This window comes from Poromitra crassiceps, assembly GCF_964638095.1.
Source record: "Poromitra crassiceps genome assembly, chromosome: 18".
Classification (NCBI taxonomy): Eukaryota; Metazoa; Chordata; class Actinopteri; order Beryciformes; family Melamphaidae; genus Poromitra; species Poromitra crassiceps.
The window spans coordinates 28,669,454-28,689,642 of NC_139636.1; the positions used below are offsets into that span (position 1 = coordinate 28,669,454).

At 42.6% G+C, this 20,189-nt stretch overlaps 2 protein-coding genes across 2 annotated transcripts in view; both read right to left on the minus strand.

The window, feature by feature from the left end:
* Positions 1 to 2,505: 2,505 nt before the first annotated feature.
* Positions 2,506 to 15,426, minus strand: gtse1 (G-2 and S-phase expressed 1). Its single transcript, XM_083654231.1, has 11 exons — positions 15,050 to 15,426; positions 14,812 to 14,869; positions 13,654 to 14,245; positions 13,060 to 13,203; positions 11,782 to 11,920; positions 10,795 to 11,196; positions 8,981 to 9,032; positions 7,692 to 7,853; positions 6,519 to 7,059; positions 4,805 to 4,924; positions 2,506 to 3,205 (listed from the first exon to the last, which is right to left on the minus strand). Exons 1-11 carry the CDS (start codon positions 15,066 to 15,068, stop codon positions 3,110 to 3,112), a joined length of 2,325 nt encoding a protein of 774 aa, XP_083510357.1. The 5' UTR covers positions 15,069 to 15,426; the 3' UTR covers positions 2,506 to 3,109.
* A 3,095-nt stretch (positions 15,427 to 18,521) lies between these two features.
* Positions 18,522 to 20,189, minus strand: part of LOC310792541 (plasma membrane calcium-transporting ATPase 1-like) — a gene marked incomplete at both ends in the record, with an annotated part of 48,804 nt that continues 47,136 nt past the window's right edge. The window contains 2 exons of the mRNA XM_083654230.1: positions 18,522 to 18,854; positions 19,574 to 19,762. Of these exons, the coding sequence (XP_083510356.1) occupies positions 18,522 to 18,854; positions 19,574 to 19,762 (522 nt within the window). The remainder of the gene's footprint in view (positions 18,855 to 19,573; positions 19,763 to 20,189) is intronic.

Here is a 20,189-nt window from a genome sequence, read left to right on the forward strand (position 1 = left end):
TGTGGAGTATCAGAACCAGCCAGGAACTTAGATCCAGCTAGTCATTTACAACCAACCAGTGATGGCAATACTTCAGACTCTTCTGAACCTGAGACTGAAGACCGAGATGATGAAGACCAAGATGATGATTGGATGGAAACTAGTCAGTCAGGTTTAGACTCAAAGAAAAACAGTGAAGTTCTTGGGAACAAACACTTTAGTTGCTCATTTTGTGGTAAAAGTTTTGGTCATAAATCACACTTGAAGAGACACATGAGAGTCCACACAGGAGAGAAGCCATTTAATTGTGCATTCTGTGGTAAAGGCTTTTGTCAAAAAGGAAACTTGAAGGCACATATGATGATCCACACTGCAGAGAGACCATTTAGTTGCTTGGTCTGTGGTAAAGGTTTTTGTCAAAAACCACACTTGAAGGTACACATGAGAGTCCACACGGGAGAAAAACCATTTAATTGTGCAGTCTGTAGTAGAGGTTTTGGTCGTATAGGAGAATTAAATATGCACATGAGAGTTCATAGTGCAGAGAGGCCATTTAGCTGCTCACTCTGTGATAAAACTTTTGGTCGTAAAGGAGACTTGAAGTCACACATGAGCGTCCACACAGGTGAGAAACCATTTAATTGCTCAGTCTGTGGTAAAGCGTTTGCTCGTAAATCACAAGTGACGGTACACATGATAGTCCACACAGGTGAGAAACCATTTAATTGCTCAGTCTGTGGTAAAGGTTTTGGTCTTAAAGCAGAATTAAAGCTACACGTGAGTGTGCACACTGCAGAGAAACCATTTAATTGTTCAGTCTGTGGTAAAGGTTTTGGTCGTAATGGAGACTTGAAGACACACATGATGGTCCACACAGGTGAGAAACCATTTAATTGTTCAGTCTGTGGTAAAGCTTTTCGGCGTAAAGACCGCTTGAAGACACACATGATGGTACATACAGGAGAGTAACCTTGCCCGGTCTGTGATAAAGGTTTTCGTCAAAACCGAAGCAATGTCACATGAAAAAGAAAGATAACCATAAATTACCCTTAGGTACAAGTGTTTTGTGTGTAGTATATAACCTAAAGTAGTAGCTATGATGACGAAGAGCCAGGTAGAATGCTGCACTGGATCTAACAACAATCAAACAGCCACAGATTAGGATGTCAGGAAGTGAATATTGTAGTTTTTGAGCTGAATTATCGTGTTACCCTTTGCAGTGTAACTGATCTTAATTCAGTGTCACGTAGTGATGGGAGAAACTAGGCTTTTCTGAACCATTTTTTTTTTTTAACAAATTGCTTCGAAAAATTATTAAATGTTTCGAAACAGCGCGCTGTCGACATCTGCTGGTCAAATGCAATGGGAAGACCCAAAACAACACTTAGACTTATTAAAAGATTTGGGAGTTACATGTATATATTTTGTTTAAGTGTAGTGTAAAATGTCCTGAAATAAACTGAAGTTATGTAGACTATGGAGGCCATCATATGGTTATATTTTGATCATTTTCATGATATGTAATAGCCTGGTAAAACCAGCCCGTCACGTGAACTCACGGAGAGCCAAATGAAATGTGAGTTCACGTGACGGGCTGGTTTACCAGGCTAGATATGTAGGCTATGGCAGTAGTATCTTATACCAATATTTATGTTTAATTTAGACCCCCCCCCCCCCCCCCAATTGTTTTTTATGTTATTTCAGACACATAAGTCCTATAGTAAAAAGAGTAAAAGTACAAAACGGGGACAAGAACAGCACAGAAAGACCTACGAGATCATGGCAGTTCATAAGCCCACATACTGTAATTGTTCTGGTTTCCAAAAACGAGCTATATATGTATATATTTGTTAATGTTGGTCTGTATGATCCTTGATTGGCACAAATGTATTCACCTGCCTTTTCTTTTTCCACCAATCAGTGTTTTGAGTTCCTGATGTATACCGTATGAATGCCCCTCCTACTTCCTCCTCCAATCTGATGAAGACCTGTTTCGTCGAAGCGTTAATAAAACTGACCTGGGAGCTTTATTTTCAGTGTGCAGACTTTATTTATTTTCCAAGTTTATTATGTATTTATTTGTCCTGCACCTGACCTGATAAGCCGATGTGTGCGCCCTACTTCCTTCTTTACCATTTCAAAACAGACACACACCTGCCAACATTAGGTTGTGACAAAGGGGACACCTTTGAAAATGTTTTTTCCCTCAGCAAAATGTTGCCACCTTCCCAACAAGCTAGCATGACATGGTCCCAAACTATGGGTCAGGACCCAATTTGGATCCAGCCCGTGGGGGGTGGGTCGCCAACTGGTCGTCATGGCAACTCATTACCTTATGTTTTTTGGGAGTTTGGGTCCCAGGGAGACACAAAATGTATCTTTTGGGTCCCAAGATGAGAAGGTTTGGGAACCCCTGCATTATAGCGTCAACCATTCAAATCACATCAGCCCAGAAACCAATTTACATCACAGTGCCTACATCCAAATTTTTATACAGTCTATGTAAGGACACACAGAGATTGCCAAAACAGTTAAATTAACAAAATTTATTCAGACATTGGCAGTTGACAACTTAATCATGAATTTCTTACCTCAACAGGCAGGATTTTAGAAACGTGGCTCAAGTAGGCAGCCGAACACTCAACAACAATCAACCAATCAACAATCTTTACTCTGAGAATCCTTGTTCCTCCTAAAAAACATTTCTTAATCATATTTTATTTATAGCATTTTACAACAAAATAAAGGTATACTATGCAACTTTTTGAGGGCCCTTCGTGTGCTCTTTTCATTGTTATCATCACACCATAACTCAAAACACAAGCCTGTTTTGCACCAATGTTTACAAACAATACAAATGTAAACAACCATTTATGGCGTTCAAGTATCTAAAAACATATTTAGCTCTTACAAACTGATACTCCTTGGATCAAGAGCACTGTCAGAGCTAAAAGATACTTTAAAATGTAAAAAGGGAGAAAAGAATAAGGTCTGTTTACATTTGAAGGGCCCTAAAAAAGTTGCATAGTATACCAATACAAAAACACAAAAAGACAAGGTGAAATGCTTTTTGTGCTGTGCAAATAAAACTCCAGTTTCCTTCCCCAGCACAACGGAAATCTCACTACAGTTAGAAGGACAAGTTGATAAGAGGGGCTTCGTTCATGCCGTTTTCCTTCTTGTCTTCTGGACTCCATTTGATCAGAGGAGAGCTCAGGTCAATTAACTGTCAACAGGAAGAGAACAGTTAAAGTTAGTGGAACTGTAATTCATTCATTCAAGACGAGTAGCGGAACTAAACCAAATGGAATGTGTCAGGTTAGAATACAATGATTTAATTTGCCTTAAAGCAATAGTTTGGATTATTTGACGTGGCTTTCTATGAGGTACTTATTGATAGTCAGTGCATTACCTACAGTAGACAGCGGATGGCGCGCTCCCAGTTTGGATAAGCAGAGAGTAGGTACAGAAGCAAAGCACTGTACTGTGTGAGTGGGGTCAGTAGCAAAAAAAAGTATTTTAGCCACCTAAACAGTTTGTGTACACCAGCGGTTTTCAAAGTGTGAGGTGCGCCTCCCGTGGACATAACGCTGAAAAATCAGAGAGAAGAAAATTGGCCAAGTTGGAAGTTGGCTGTGCTGACTGCACAATGCAGCTTCCACCGCGCAAATCAGCCGGAGGCGGAGCGCCCCCCAGTCTGGCTGCCTCTGTTGAGGTGAGCGCCCCCAGTCTGGCTGCCTCTGTTGAGGTGAGCTCAGCCCCCAGTCTGGCTGCCTCTGTTGAGGTGAGCTCAGGCTGTCAGAGGAGAAACCAGGGAGAAGGAAATTGTGTTTTTGTATCTGTTGGGGAGCCATTTCCGATGAATTTGACAAGATTTATGGGGCTGGGGAACGGTCTGTCCGCGCTGGCCAGCCTGGCTGCAGAGATCGGGGTTGAACATGCAGAGAATGCAACATTTACACATGATACACTGCACAGTGCGGGTATCCCGCTAGTTATAATAAAGAGGTGTTTAAAAAACCAGATTAAAAGTCCTTCAGAGTGGCTGAAGATGTCTGTTGTCTGAGAGGAGGCTCAGTCTCCCACACTTTGAAAACACCTGGTGTACATGTACACGATATTTACAACATTTTCAGCGCTTTACCTTGCTGGCATTCAAACAGCCCTTCCCTTAGTTTGGCACTACATCTTCTCAAGCATAGAACTTTGATATTCCTATGCATGCTTCTCACACTCTTATGGCACAGATCGCAGTTTTGGTCAGAAAGTGCTGTTTCGGAGTACTACAGTGCACGACATGCGCATGAATACCGAAGTTCTACAGGGCAAAGTGCTGAAAATGTTAATATATCGTAGACTTAAACTGATATAGATGTGTTTAGTTGGACCTTCTTTAGGTGGCTAAAATATATTTTGCTGCTGGCCCCAGTCACAGCAGTACATTGCATTGCTTTCGTGCTGGGGCTACTCTCTCCTTCTCCAAACTGGACGTGTGCCAACCGCCATCTACTGTAGCTAATTATCGATAAATAGTATACCTCATACAACCCCACGTCAAATAATCTGAACTATCCCCCTTAAACTGAAAACTACTAAAGCCATCAAAGTGTAAGAAATCTTTTTTTGTCCCATTTGTAATCCTGTCAATTACAATGTTGAGATCCTGACTTTATCTATAGCCACAAAACAACCAGACAGACGCTAAAATTATTTCCCCTTTTTCACAAAGTCAAAGTCAAAAAAAAAAAACTAACAAAAACAAGCTCAACTCAAAAGTTAGGCTGTGAGATTAGACTGAAAGGCTTGAGGAGGCGGAGTGTGGGACCTGTTTTGCCTCGCCGGACCAGTGCTTGGTGGTGGTGCGGAGCTCCGGGGTGTTGGTCAGGTCGATCAGGAGCTTCTCCTCAGGCCGCACAGTCGGAGCTGGAAGGTCCAGCAGCAGAACCTGTGGGATAGAAGCAGCCATGATCACAGAGCCAAACTGCTGCTCTGCTGCACTGTCTGCAGTCTCCACATCGCTGCTGTCGTGCAGAAACCTTTTATCTCCAAAAAAAAAGCTATTTTTCACAAGGAAGAAAAAACTTTCACATTTTAATATACAGTGTAATAGTAATAACAACATTAATAACCAGTAATATAACTTTCACTGGTCCAAAGTACCTGAAACTTTCACAGGTTATTTTTTGGTACCCCCTAAATCCATTTATGAAATAAAAAGAAAATGGCCAAATTTGGAGAAAATGGAGAATATTACCGGCACAGAAGCAAAGCAATCCCAAACATCCCTTTCCTTCCTACCCATGCCCAAACAGCAATCTGCGGCATGCGTAGGAATACGCAAGTTCTATGGTTGAGAAGATGTAGTACAAAAAGGAATGGGCAAAATGTTGTTAATATAGCGTAAACACTTACACTGAAATTGATTTGTTTAGCTGACCTCATATAATCCCACGTCAAGAAATGCAGTTTTCAACTGCCTCGCTCGTCACTCAGGTAACGTTATGTACGCTCAGCCTAGAGCTCACGCATGGAGTCAACTAAATTATATGGTTATGGTCAGAGCATCATCTGAACTGTCGTGTTTTGAGAGCAGGGGGTTGGATAGTGATTTGGGGGCTGCAGGTAGTGTGTCTGTCTTGCATTATTTTCACCCTTTCTCTAAATGAATGTTGGTATTGGCAGTGGTACAGTAGGAGCTTTTCATTCCTATATAATGCTAGTTTAATGCATCATATTTTATTTTTTTGCAAGTAAAATCTGGGAGGCTCTGTCCATTGCTGATGAATGACCCCATTTAAATAAAGTAATTTCTGTTGGTCACTTGTTTAGTTTATTTATTTTTTAATCAAGTGCTCTTATCTTTGACACAAAGTACTTGATTTAGTACTATAGATCTATAGATACAGGTTACTTATTGGTTTGACAAATGGAGGCATTTAAAATAGAGTACATTAGATAATTCTCCAGCACCCCCCACACACACACACGGTGCGACCAAATCATGTGTTGTGTGACCAGTGCTACCGGTGGAAAAGTTCATCTGGATGTAACAATCGATGTGAAGACACTTACACACGTCCCACTGTGTCCCACTGTGTCACACTGTGTAGCGGTTATTTGTGCTGTCACAGACTCCAACCCTCTTGGTAATAATTTGCTCTACTACACACCCTCTGGTTTCACTCGACATATTTTCAACATGTCGGCGCCCAAAATTGCCTAGTGATAATGTCAAGATGCATGATAGAAACCAATTATACTGATGACCTAATCTCTCTTACTCAACTTGTGGTGGTGCTGGTGAACATTGCGTACAGTGCCACACGCTGCACGTCTCAGCTTTGGGGGCACTGGTATAGGTGTCTTTTAAAATGAGTCACTAGACTATTTTTATTTTGTGTTTTCTTTTAATCTTTTTTGTATTATGTGTATTTGACTGTATTTTTGTATGGACCTCGAGTCTGCAATAAAGTCTATCTATCTATCTCTGTGTGTGTGTGTGTGTGTGTGTGTGAGAGTGTGTGTGTGTGTGTCCTTACCTCCTGTGTGTGAGTGTGTTGGTCCTCTGGTTCCTCAGTAGATTGCAGTTCCATCAGGTTTCTACTGGGCTCGGGAGCTTCCTGAGCAGCCTCACTGGGACTCGGCGCTCTGACCAGGACCTGGGACTGGGAGGCCTGGGGGTGGTCAGACTGGGAGTGGTCAGCCTGAGAGGACTGGGGGTGGTCAGACTGAGAGGACTGGGGGTGGTCAGATTGAGAGAACTGGGGGTGGTCAGACTGGGAGTGGTCAGACAGGGAGGACTGGGGGTGGTCAGACTGAGAGGACTGGGGGTGGTCAGACTGGGAGTGGTCAGCCTGAGAGGACTGGGGGTGGTCAGACTGAGACGACTGGGGGTGGTCAGATTGAGAGGACTGGGGGTGGTCAGACTGGGAGTGGTCAGACTGAGAGGACTGGGGGTGGTCAGACTGGGAGTGGTCAGACTGAGAGGACTGGGGTGATTGGGGCGATTGGGGCACCAGAGGCTCGGTGCTGGTCGGCTGCTCTTCCAAGCAGAAAGGCCGGATGTGTGCTGGAGCCGGGCTGCTGACAAGCAGAAACACACTTTTATACTAGAAAGCAAAACCTAAACACTACTGTTTAGTGTTTACTGATTTTTTTTCTTTCTTTCACGAAATGTGTTCTGCAAGCTGAAATGTGAGTTTAACATCACTACCAGAGGATCATGGATGCAAACCAAACTGTTACAGCAGGCTGGATCTTTATGAACGCACTTTACAAGGTTCCTTCCTATACATTTTCAATAAAAAAAAAAAAATCATACTTTTTCCATACCTTCATTAGTTTTGAAGATTTTAAATGGCGTTAAATATGATTTACACAGATAAACTTATTTTCCCTGCTAACTAGGTCAATCCACTGTATAGATGAAGACCCTATGTTCTTGAGTGGATGTGAATTTGGTGCAGGCTATTTGATATAATGCATGCTGACAGCGGCTGGGTAATAAGAGCATCCCTTTAGTCTATCTGAACATTATTCTTCAAATCTACAAGAACTGTGGACTCAAAGTGGGTCTACATCATCATAAAAGCAAGAATTATGTGTGTATCTGACCTGAACCACAACATTGTCCATTCTTTTCCAGACTTTCTTAGAGCTGCTGTTAATCTTATGCTGCCATGTTTTGGATGTACAGTTGAGTGAGCCGTCACCTGGCGGGCCAGGCCAGGCCGCTGGGCGTCATGGTGGGGATGCTGGAGGCCCTGCGGCGCAGCGGGGTGGGGATGGCCGAGACACGCCGCAGCGGCCTGTTCCCACCTGCAGAGGGCGTCAGCAGCAGCTCTGCAGCCGGGAGCACTGGCTTCTGAGGAATACTGGAGGGAGAGGAAAATGTTACTGGTGACATCGAGACCAATCCTATCTTAAACTTAACGAATTGTAAAATGTATCCATTTGAACAAGTCAATTTTTTAAAGGGATAGTTCGGATTATTTGACGTGGGGTTGTACGGGGTACTTATCGATAAGTCGGTGTATTACCGACAGTAGAATGTGGTCAGCGTGCTCTCTTCTCAACCATAGAACTTCAGTATTCCTATGCACTGTATTACACCACAGCACTGTATTATATTATTATTATATTATATATTATATATATTATTATATATATTATTATTATATATATTATTATTATATTATTATTCCTATCCACTGTATTATATTATATTATTATTATTATTCCTATGCACTGTATTATATTATTATATTATATATATTATTATTATATTATTATTCCTATGCACTGTATTATATTATTATTATATTATATATATTATTATTCTATTATTATTCCTATGCACTGTATTATATTATTATTATATTATATATTATATATATTATTATATATATTATTATTATATTATTATTCCTATGCACTGTATTATATTATTATTATATTATATATATTATTATAATATTATTATTCCTATGCACTGTATTACACCACAGATTGCTGTTTGGGACAGAAACATGCTGTCGCGGTGTCAATACAGTGCGGGCATGTGGAGGAATACTCCAGGTCTACGTCGAGAAGATGTAGCGCCAAAGGAAAGGGCTGTTTGACGGTAAGATAAAGAGCTGGGAATCTTATTACAGCGTCACTTAAAGAGATTTCCATTTGTTAAGGTGGGCCTTCTTAGATGCTTAAAATATGTTCTGCTCCTGGCCCCGGTCACACAGCACATTCACTTTGCTTCTGTGCTCGGACTACTACTACTACAAACAAACTGGGAGCGCGCATCCTACTGTAGGTAACACAGACTATCGATATGTACCTCGTACAACAACCCCACGTTTAAGTTTAAGTTAGTTAAGTTTTAAACTTAACTAACCTAAACTTAACGTCAAATAATGCGAATCATCCCTCTAAGTAAAGGTAAGTAAGTATATAAACAAACTTGATATAAACTTGATATAAATCCAGTAATGTGATAAACACCCACCTGTCCATCGGCCTCTTCAGCTTCATGATGCGTGACACGTCTGGAGAGGAAACTGCTACGACACAAAGACAACTCAGCTCAAATCATCATGAGGATAATATAATTAACTTCCTATGAAGCACTATTAAACAGTCAAAGTGCTACACAGAAAATAAAACTAGAATAAATATAAGCTAAATGAATAGACCATAAACAGGGATTCAAAATAATAAAACATGGAAACGCAACAAGAGTTAAGTTAGGAAAACATTTACAAGACAGCTTGTATTCACTTTCTAAAATGATAAAGTGATCTAGCTTGTATAATTTTACATGTTTCATGAATGATATACTGTGTATACCATGTTCATGTCAAGGACCCCTAAACTGACACAAATTAGACCACGGACCGCCATTTGATAAGATTTTGTCCCAGGGTTGCCCATCTGATAAGATTTTAGATTTTGTGATGACTCTCCGCCCTCTCCTGGCCTGTTGCAGGAGCCTGGTTTTTGGGTCGTTAGGCTGATTGGGTGCACCTGGGCCCAGTGCACCCATTGGGCTTAAAGCTCCCCTCGAGTCAGTTTTGTCATTTTGAAGATATTTCATGTGTAGCTGTGTTTTTTCCTGCTCTGCTAAATAGCCAAAGTGTTCGCCACTGTATTTTGTTGACAAATAACCTTATTTTGGGCTCAAAGTCTTAAAATACAGCTCGTGCTAGAAACGGGTGCTAACATCAGACATTATGTTCGTGTGACGTGTCATAGACAAATGCAATATTTAATATTACAGTGAATACAATCTGCCGTTAGCTTGGCCGCTACGTTTGCTAACGAAGTGTTCTGGCTATTCCTTCTGGCTCAAAAAAAAAAAAAAATCAAGTTACTCTCTTTCCATATCTTTTCCATATAAACCAGCTTTGATATCTGTTGGCTGGTTGTTGATATTTATAACAATATTGTGCCTTTTGGACGAACATTTTGCAGAGACAGAGGCAGCCATACTGTTTCCTGTCTACCATCTGGAAGTGAGACAAAGATCATATTGAAGGTAGGAGTGAAGAACCCCCTCAAGGACCCCTAGGAGTCCTGACCTGGACCCCACTTTGAGAACCACCGGCCTACTGCACTGGTTCTCAACCTTTTCATATCAAGTGCCCCTAATTTAGTCCACATTAGGGCAACGGATCCCCATTTTGATTAGATTTTGTCTCTTGGACCCCAATCTGAGAATATTTTTATCGTTAGATCTGATTTTGTCCAGAGTGCTATGACTCTCTGTATTGTAGGAAGAGAGATATCAGTGAAACTAGGATCAGAACATCATTCTACATTCTCTCATTGTGTCAACATACATCTTGTAAATTAAATAATGGTGAAGTTGGTTGAACAAATCATCAATTTCCTGGGGACCCTTCAAGGAGCCCTGGTGGTCCCCGGACCCCACGTTGAGAAGCACTACTGTATACTACCTAAAGTTTCCACACACCCGATTGAACGTTTTGTTTTTCATTCCCTTAAAGCCATTTACGTGTAAAGGCTTCTGTTTAAATGCTCGAAATGAGTTTCTTAGATTAAATATAAACGGTGAAGTTGAGCCTATGTATGAATTTGTTTCCAAAGCCTTTGTCTTTCCATCAAGGTAAAGGGAAGCTACTTTAAAGGATCTAAAATAGTTTTGATTTATTTGACACTTTTAATGGTGTCGCTGCATAATTCCATTTGTGTTATTTCATAGTTTTGATCTCTTTACCATCATTCTAAAATGCAGAAACTTTTTGACGTAGCATTTTGAAATAGGACAAATATTTCTCTTCGGGTGTAAAAACGCCTCACCGTCTGTCCGCCGCAGGCCCTTGACCGACCCGATGGGTCTCGGGGCGACGAGTGCTTTGGGTTTGGTCATGGGCACGCCCTGCAGCTTGGAGGGCATGCTGGGCACACTGCCGCTCCTCTCCATGACCCTCTTGGCTGGGGTGGGGTTGAGTGGAGCCGCGGGGGCGGGCCTCTTCACCGGCGTCGAGTGGGAGGCTTTGGGCCGGTCCGCCTCAGAAAGCTTCCTGGCCTGAGCAGAGAGGGAGCAGCGCCGCCCTGCTGGAGGCTCTGGTGCAGCGCTGTAGGCAGTGGAGCGGCGGGTTTTGGGGGCGTTGCCGCTGGGATTGGCCAGTCTGCTGACACTGGTGGAGGCACGACCGCTGGGACCCGTTGTGCTCAAGTTCAGAGGAGTGTTGACTTTGCCTGAAATTACAGACACATTCACACACGTTCTGGTCAGTTTATTTTCCTCCTTTAGTTGATAGATAGCGATCTCTAGTGACACCGAATCACAGCACAGAGACTCTCAGGGCCACATCTTATGCCCAGTGCAAGTGCAAGGGCAAGCGTTATCTTTGCTAATTTTTAGCACTCAATTTATTTATTTTTCTTTTAATTATGACTAGGTCTCTGAAACATGTCCTTTGATGTACTGAAACATGTCCTTTGATGTACTGAAACATGTCCTTTGATGTACTGGCCCAGTGGTAATTAAAAGGGAAAAAAGGGAGATTTTGAGTGCTAGAAACTAGCAAAGATAACACTTGCCCTTGCACTGGGTGTAAGATATGCCCCTCAGTCCTCTAACAAGAGAAATGGAACTGGACAACGTGAACATCATGAAGAGGATGATTTGGTTTCTTCTCCTAAAAGAGGTCAAAAGTGTGGGCAGCCCTGGTTTACATGTAGTGAAAAGCATGCTACTGAAATGTGGCTGAAATGACATCTATTGTGGAGTGTTTGTTATGATATCTATTTGGATGCTTTTAACTATAAAATAGACCTTACTTTTCCCAGTAGGGGACACAGACAGACTGGAGTTGAAGCTGGACACTGAGGAGGAGGAAGACGAGGTGTTTCTCCTATTCATCACTCTCCTGGTCTCAGGGGGCGGGGCTTTGACGGCTGACGGGATCCGCAGGGCGCTCTTGGGGGGGGGCGATGTACAAGACAAAAAGCAAAGACAAAATAAAAGACAAAACGTGAAACATACGGATAGTCACTGTCTACATGTTTTTTATTCATTTTCCATTTCAAAATTCAATACCTTAGAGTTTCACTGCAACTATCACTATTATGGGGTTTTTAAAGTCTGAGGCTGTGGGCCTCCCATCAGACAAAGCTTGGGGTCAAAGCCCATACCTATGGGATCATGATTATGTTATTTGACCCCAACAATTATTTGATTTGATCTCAACAATTGAGACAAGATAGCTTCAGACTAAAAAAGGGTCTGTCTGGCATTTATTTGTTTCGGGCTGTGGGAAAGTGTGGGGGGGGGGGGGGGGGGGGGACTGTTAAATTCCCCAATACTACTCTATGTCTTTCACCAAATCACACATATTTAGGCTATTCTATGTGATCTCCTTTTGATAACTAATGTTGGGTTTTTTTTCACTTTCATTCACTGAGCCTCCCCTGAAAGTTTTTGGAGACCCCCTGGGGAGGCCCGCCTCCCACTTTGAAAACCTCTGAATTAGGGGTTTCAGAGACTAGTCGACTATCAAAACCACTAGTCGACACTGTGCATCATAGTCGAGTAATCGTTCATCTGTGGTCAAAGTCAACAGCCTCTCAGAGGCAATCGAGGACTCTGCTATAGTTAACCCTTTATTGGATGTTTTTGATACCTTTTTGACGAGAATTGATCATTTTTATTGAATGAAAAAAACATTATATACCTTCCGTGACTAGTCGACTATTTGGAAGTAGTCGGCGACTACTAAAATGCAGTACTCGTGAATGCCCTACTGTCAACTAGACCAGATTATTCACTGTGTGTAGCTCAACATTACTCTTCATGACACAGGACAACTCTGGGCGGAGTATGGACCGGGCGTAGACGTAAAATACTTTTACACCATACTCCATCCAGAGTTAATGGAGAACTTTTACCAAATCTGGAAATCAAACCCATTTCAACCCATTGAGAAAACACAGGGGTAAAATGACACGATGGCGATTGTATGAAGCCGATGTAAAAGTCAAGCGTAGGAATAACAGTGTGTGTAGAGGACAAGAAAAATGTGACTTTTGCATTTGAATGACGCGGAACAAGGGGGTTACCTTGGTGGGCGGAGCCAGAGATGGCCTGCCCAGCAGGCTGGAGTTGAGGGAGGAATCGTTGACATCAGACGCCACGCTGGCCGAGTCAGACAGGAGATCCTCGCAGGAACCCACCCTGCTGGACGAGCGACCGCCCACTGCAGGCTGAAAGGCAGATCATACAAGAGATCATACATTGGGATTATTTCCAAAATGTAAGGCAGCCATTTTGCATAAAACATTTAAAATTCTGCTTTGGTCTAATGTCAGAAAATTGTGAAAATGTAACTCAGTGTTTCCCAAAGCCCAAGATGATGTCCTCAAATGTCTTGTTTTGTAAACAACCCACAGATATTCAGTTTACTGTGATAGAGTAAAGAAAGAAACAGTAAATATTCACAATTAAGCGTTTCTTCTTCTCCTTAAAAAAGTGACTCAAACTAATTAGGCCTAATCAATTATCAAAATAGTTGGCGACTGATTTAAACTAATCGATAAATCCCTGCGGCTCTAGTTATGTTTTTCGTCAACTAAATGATTAGAGACATGGAAGAAAAAACAACATGATTATTAGCCATTTTAAACAGATGTTTGGTGGATGGTCGCTGGCCTCACTTTGCAGGGCAGAGGCCTGCTGCAGGTTTTGCCAGCAGGTGTGGGTCTGGTCTTGGTGGAGGACGCGACCGGAGCTGCCGGCTTGCTGGGCAGCACGTCGACGCCCAGCCCCGTTTTACCTCGCAGTACCATCCTGGGCTGAGTCTTAGTGCCCCTCATAGGACTGGAGGTGCTGAGAGGGGCCTTAGCAGAGTTCACAGCACTGACCAATCTCTTCCGAATGGCAGGCGGCGGCGGCTTCGGCTTCATGGATACACAGAAGGTCTCCCTCTTGACGGAGCTGGGCGAGTTGACAGGCTGGCTGAACACGACTAGTTTAGCCGCGGCGTCCTGCACAAAGTATTCCTCCGTCTCTTTGTGACCATCGGCCGCAGTGCTGTCATTCTCCTCCCCGTCCAGCCGGCCCTGCATGCTGCTGTCTAGATGACCAGCTAGCTGCTGAGCTTCCTGACAGATCTCGTCAAACTGTTCTCCTGTGAGCGGACTCCATCTCGGCTTCTCGGCCTGGGTCTCCACTCCCACGGAGATACACCTCTCCTTGTGGCTGACCGGACCCACAAACACCTCCTCATCCTCTTCTTCTCCTCGAGAGCTGTAGAGCGGGACACGGTCTTTAGCACATCATGTGACAGCTGGAGTGAGATGCATAGTGTCTGGACTTCAAGGTTCCTTCCTACACACATTTCAATTTAAAAAAAGCCCTACTTTTACCAGACCTTGATTTGTTTTGAGTCTGGTGTTCAATATGAAAACATCTTATTTATTACCTTTTGCCAGTTTTTAGCACTGCTGTCACTAAACAGGAACAAATATGAGAATATGTGAGATGATTGACAGTGACACTTAGTTGGGCAGGGTTCCTAGTTCCTACAGTTTCACTTTTAAAATTCCATATTTTTCCCAGACTCTTCTTGACTGATTTGATTTTGGTGGGTATTTGATATAATGCATGCTGAGCTGACAGTGGCTGGGTAACGCATCGCACAGAACATTCTTCACAAAAATGAAGATGGCATGTTCTAACAGGAGGAGATGGAAGTGCAGTTTAATCCTACAGCTCTTCATCAATACCTGTCTCAAAGGGCTCTACACCAAAAATAAAATACAAGACAAAACAACATGCTACAGAAAAGTAATGTGAGTGTGAGGCGAGCCTACCTGGCAGGTGACAGGGAAACGTCAAAGTCAAACTTCTCATCAGCCAGTGAAAAGTAGTCTTGGAAAAGCAGAAAACAAATGGACATGAATGACACCGACACGTAACCATTGAGATATAAATGTATATTATTAATATTATATGTCGATGCACGTAACAATATGCAGAAGTGGCTATTAACCCCAAAACAACACAACTGTCTTGTAACGTGGTTTTCCATTGTGTTTGAGCTTAACTCACCTTTGGCATGCAGATCCATCCTCCCGTTTCCACCTTTATGAGAAAACAAGTGACTTTTCCAACTGAATGACAGATCCGAAGCAACAGAAGATATAACCTAACGTTAAGTTATACGTTTTATTTATAGCGCCCCCTTTTATTTGCAGGCAGCTGTTAGCTAGTAGGGTTGTTTAGCTAAGCTAACGTTACGTGCTTGCTAGCTAGCATGCTATGGTCAACTAACGTTAACCAGTAATCTGCAATTCAAGGAATGGCGGTAATACATTGATTTAGAACCAAAAAAGATAATGCGCTAATTAAAATCGGAATTATTTTAACCGAAAGGAGCCAACCTTCAGTGTAAAGCAAGTTAACAACAATACAGTTCTCGCACTACGGATCTGTTTCGCACCCACAAACTTTTCAAATTTTCTGCGTAACGTTTCCTGGTCACGTGACGGTGTTGGTCAGCGTGCTGGCTTCACCATTGGGTGAAACAGCATCGCGGAAGTGTCTGTGCAGTTGTGGGGATTGTAGTCCTAATGGACTACACACGTTCTTCCTGTCATGTGATTCCCAACCAGGCCCTACCCCTAGGGGTACTTGAGCAGCTTGCAGAGGGTACTTGGAAAGATTGGGATTACAATGTATTTCCAAAATGATAAAAACTAGCGACTTTTTCCCAATTGAAAACTGTCAAAATTGTATTAAAGAGGAGTCATTCAAATTATTTTCATTTAATGAGATGTGTTAAGCTGGGCTCAGACTACAGGATTCTGACAATCTTAGCCGATTTTGAAATCTGGCTGTGACACGCACTACAGGAGAATCTTCCCAGATTATCTTCCCTAGAATCTCAAACATGCACACACTACAAGATTTGTAAATGTGGCGCACCACGCACTACAGGATATTATTAAGATTATCGGCAGGATAATCACATTGATGCCCGGCCATACGAACCTGTTTCGTTTTTGGGGTTCCAGCAGTGACCAAAGCGCTCCGCCCCCACCTCACCTCTCTCTCTCGTTTCCTCATTTTCATGCCCGTCTCGCCAAACAAATGAATCTCACGGTAGTTAGCATGCGTGTAAACAACGCGACTCTATTGTCTGTACAAGTGAGAACACAAACACACACACACAAAATATATTTCCCTGCTGCATGTCATGAGATCGGCAAAAGTTTGGATAGTACTGGATTGCTTCCCGCAGCAGCAATGCCTTTTCCCCACACTGCCTGGCTGATAGACAGGTAGGAGATTACAGCCAATGACTGGCAGGGGCTCAAAACTACGATATAACAACTTTTTATTCATTGGTCATTCATTGTGATATAAATGAGTGACATTTCCCCCCAAATACTCGTGGTTCTGTGCTGTTGGTATTTGGTAGCCTATAATGCCTGCAGTGCAGCGCATCAAATGAGCCGCGTCAATTAACGACGGGAGTCTCGCGCAGCAGCAGAATGATGTATTCGCGCAGATTTTCAGTTCTAAATATCAAACATGTTTGATATGATCGGGACGGCCCCGATGAGGCTTTGAGCAGATCGGGAGGGTTAAGATTGGATCTGCAAACAGCTCACACTACAAGATCATCGGTGCCGAACGTCGGGCCCGACCAAGCTTGGCAAGCTGCCAGGCCAGATTTCTCCTCCGATTGTCGGGAGGGGTGAATCGGGCATAAATCGGCCCGAAAATCCTGTAGTGTGAGCCAGCCTTTAGAGAGGCCTACTAAAAGTTTAATATAAGTTTAATATAACAACTTTAGGAGAATGATGGACACACATGAGTGAGGGGGTACTATCGGCATGGTAAAACAGCTCAAGGGGTACATAACACAAAAATAGTTGGGAACCACTGAAGAGCAGTGATTCTCAACCTTTGTCATATCACAATTTTGCAGACAGAGCCACGGACCCCCATTTGATGAGATGTTTGTCTCTCAGACCCAATATTTTTTTATTGTTAGATATAACATTGTCCAGAACTCTATGACTATCCTATCTGTATTGAGCAACAACAATAAAACTATGATCATTCAAAATACTCATTCTTCTACATTGTAGAAGAATGTTGTTAACTTGTAGAAATTAAATAATGGTGAAGTTTAATAATCCATAAATTTGGGAATTGGGACCCCTTGGAACCCCCTGAAGGACCCCTGGTGATCCCCAGACCCCACGTTGAGAACCTGATGTAATGAAATGAGGGGCATGTTTCCTTTGTGGAAAGAGAAAAAGATTAAAACTCAACTAAATTGACGATAGGCTCTGTATTCTGCTTCTCATTAGAGGTGTTTCAGTTCATCCTAACCAAAACAGGTTACAGCTTGCACATGTCAGAGCCATTAAGTATTACATTAAGTAAACTCAATGAAGTATTATATTATCAGAACTGGTATTATCAATTTACTTGTCACCTAGCAAACCTCAAAATTTATGTCAAATTTATGCAAAAGGGAAGAGTGACGCATCAGAACAGCGCTCTCTGTGTTCCAGGACCTCTTAGTTTACAAATTAAGCACTGTCTACATCTATCAATCAGAAGCGTTTATCTGTGGAAAACTGTGAAAAATCATCCTGGTCTGGAAATTGTTCAACAGTTTTAATGAGTTTTGTTATATATCTTTGAACCAACAACAATCTATAACTTTATTATTATTATATTTTTTTTTACAAAAAGGCTAAAATAAAAGCCAACATTCCACTTTTTACTTTGAAACACTTTTCTCTAAACACATATCTGTAAGGATTAAAATGACTTCCCTCTCTCATTAATGTTGACTTACTACATATCGCCATAGTCATCAGCAAACCCTTTACCTCAACATAAAACTAAAATCGGTACTCAAAACATTAGCGTCCTGGACTTCTGCACTTCAGGACTTCTGGACTCCAATGAAGATTAAAATTAGCTTTGGACTATCTGACAACAAAATGGATATTTACAGTGTAGAAATATCAACATAGATATCGGTGGATGTTTCAGATCTATCCACCTTCTACTAAGACCGCACAACCACTTCCTCATATACTTTCCTACACAAAGCAGCACTGTCAAGGTTTCTGACGCTAGAAGAATAAGGAGCAAACAGAAAGTTGATATCGGAGAGACACCGGGCGACACCGGAACCTTCCACTGTCCGTCTTGAAAAAGTAGTTCTCTCATCAAAATCAAAAAGAAGGTCCCAAACTTGGAATACAGGTTCTGTATTCATAAAGACAAACATAAAACAGACGGTGTGTTTGATTTAAGACGTTTCTTGACGTGCAACAACGGTGAAATGCCACCACGTTGCTTTTTTTTTCCAAGAAGGTCCGTTCCTTGTCGTTCCTCGGCTTTCAGAGGGGGATGGGGGAAACAAATGAACGCTGAACAATATGTACGAAATGAACAATATGAACGAGTCTGAACACCCGAACAGGGTGTGGTTAACGCTGTGTGTGTGTGTGTGTGTGTGTGGGGGGGGGGGGGGGGGGGGCATCATGCTTCACAGGGAGGTCTCCAGGCTGTGCAGGGGACTCCCCGGACATGGACCGGTCTTGGAGGTGTCTTTGTGGAGGGGAACGATGCGGTCCACAGCATTATTGTTCTGGTTGGGCGAGGGGGGGAGCGGAGGCAGGGTGGCCGGGGAGTTGTTGCGTTTGGTGGGGGCGTCGTCCTCCTCACCCTCGTCCTCGTCGATCAGCGGGATGTGTGGCTCCGAGTAATCGATGCGGAACTCGGGGTGGTTCATGAAGTTGTGGATGGAGCTGCGGGACTCGGGAGTCTCCAGGCCGTCGAGGGGTGACATGCTGTCTCTCCACACGTTGACCACACGGATCTGAGGGCAGAGATGGAGACAGTTGGCAGGGTTCCCACACCTTAAAGAGCATGGTGCAGGTTGGAGACCTCATTGCATTTATATGTGGGAGGGGTATATAGCAATGTTTTTGTTTGTTTGTTTGTTTGTTTGTTTGTTTGTTTTTTTGGGGGGGGGGTTGTTAAATCACACATAGCTGCATCTAGAATTTTGTAAACTGCAGGGGGCACTACTGCCCCTGAAATGGAACTGCCTCCTGTGATGTCACAGGGATGCAAACTAGTCACTTTTAGGTGACAGTCACCTTTTTCATCCCAAAATAGGAGGATTGGTTTTGGAGTGGTTTGATGTCTGCCCTGGTAACTGTCACCTTTTCCACTATCCATGACTTTGCACCCCTGTGTCAGCCCCAACCGAATGAACACCCACTTAGAATGCCACCATTTTCTCCATATTTCTGCCCTTGGGGGCTTTATTTATTTTATTTATTTTATTTTATTTATTTTATTTATTTATTTTATTTATTTATTTTATTTTATTTTATTTTATTTTTTATTTTATTTTTATTTTTTTGTTTTAGGGGGGGGATTTACATACTAAGCATGGAGCCCAAAATGTAAATTCATAAGAAAATTTAACCTGCACCATGCTCTTTATACAGTACATCAAATTCATGTCTTTTCAAGGACATTCCAGGCCCAATGGATCAAGGTTAATTCCTGTTACTGAGTGCAGCGTACCTGCGTCTGGATCCTGTTGAGGCCGCGGCACCACAGCACCTGGCCCCTCCTCATCTCCATCTCGCCGTGGTCGATCTCGTCTAGGTCCTGCATCTCCTCCAGCTCCTCCTCGGGGATCTCCTCCTGCTGCGTGCCATGACCCGCCGTCTTCAGGAACTTCAGCCGGCTGGTGGGGATGGTGGAGACCAGCTGCATGGAGAGAGACAGCAGTCAGTGTAGGCAATAAAACATATATATTTTGAGGGCAACTTTTGCCCCCACTGTCGAAAGAAATAGGGGCATTTACAAAATTTCTCATTTTACAAATTTTTGGCACTTAAAAATAGTAATTGCTGCATAAAGTTGCTAAAGCGTAGTGTGAACAACAGCGCTGTGTGTGTGAGTGTGTTCTTCGTTTGTCTTCTGGCAACCAGCTTGTGTTTAAAGATGGAAATGGAAAATTAATTGAATTTAACGAGAAAAAAATTATCAAAATCTTGAGGGCAATTTTTGCCCCTTGATTATGATTTGTTTTCGGGGCATTGTGAGATTTCATGGGGCATTTTTGCCCTTGCCCCTGGCTAAATTCCTACACTAACAGGACTGCTCCTTCACTTCAGCCATTAACACAACCTTT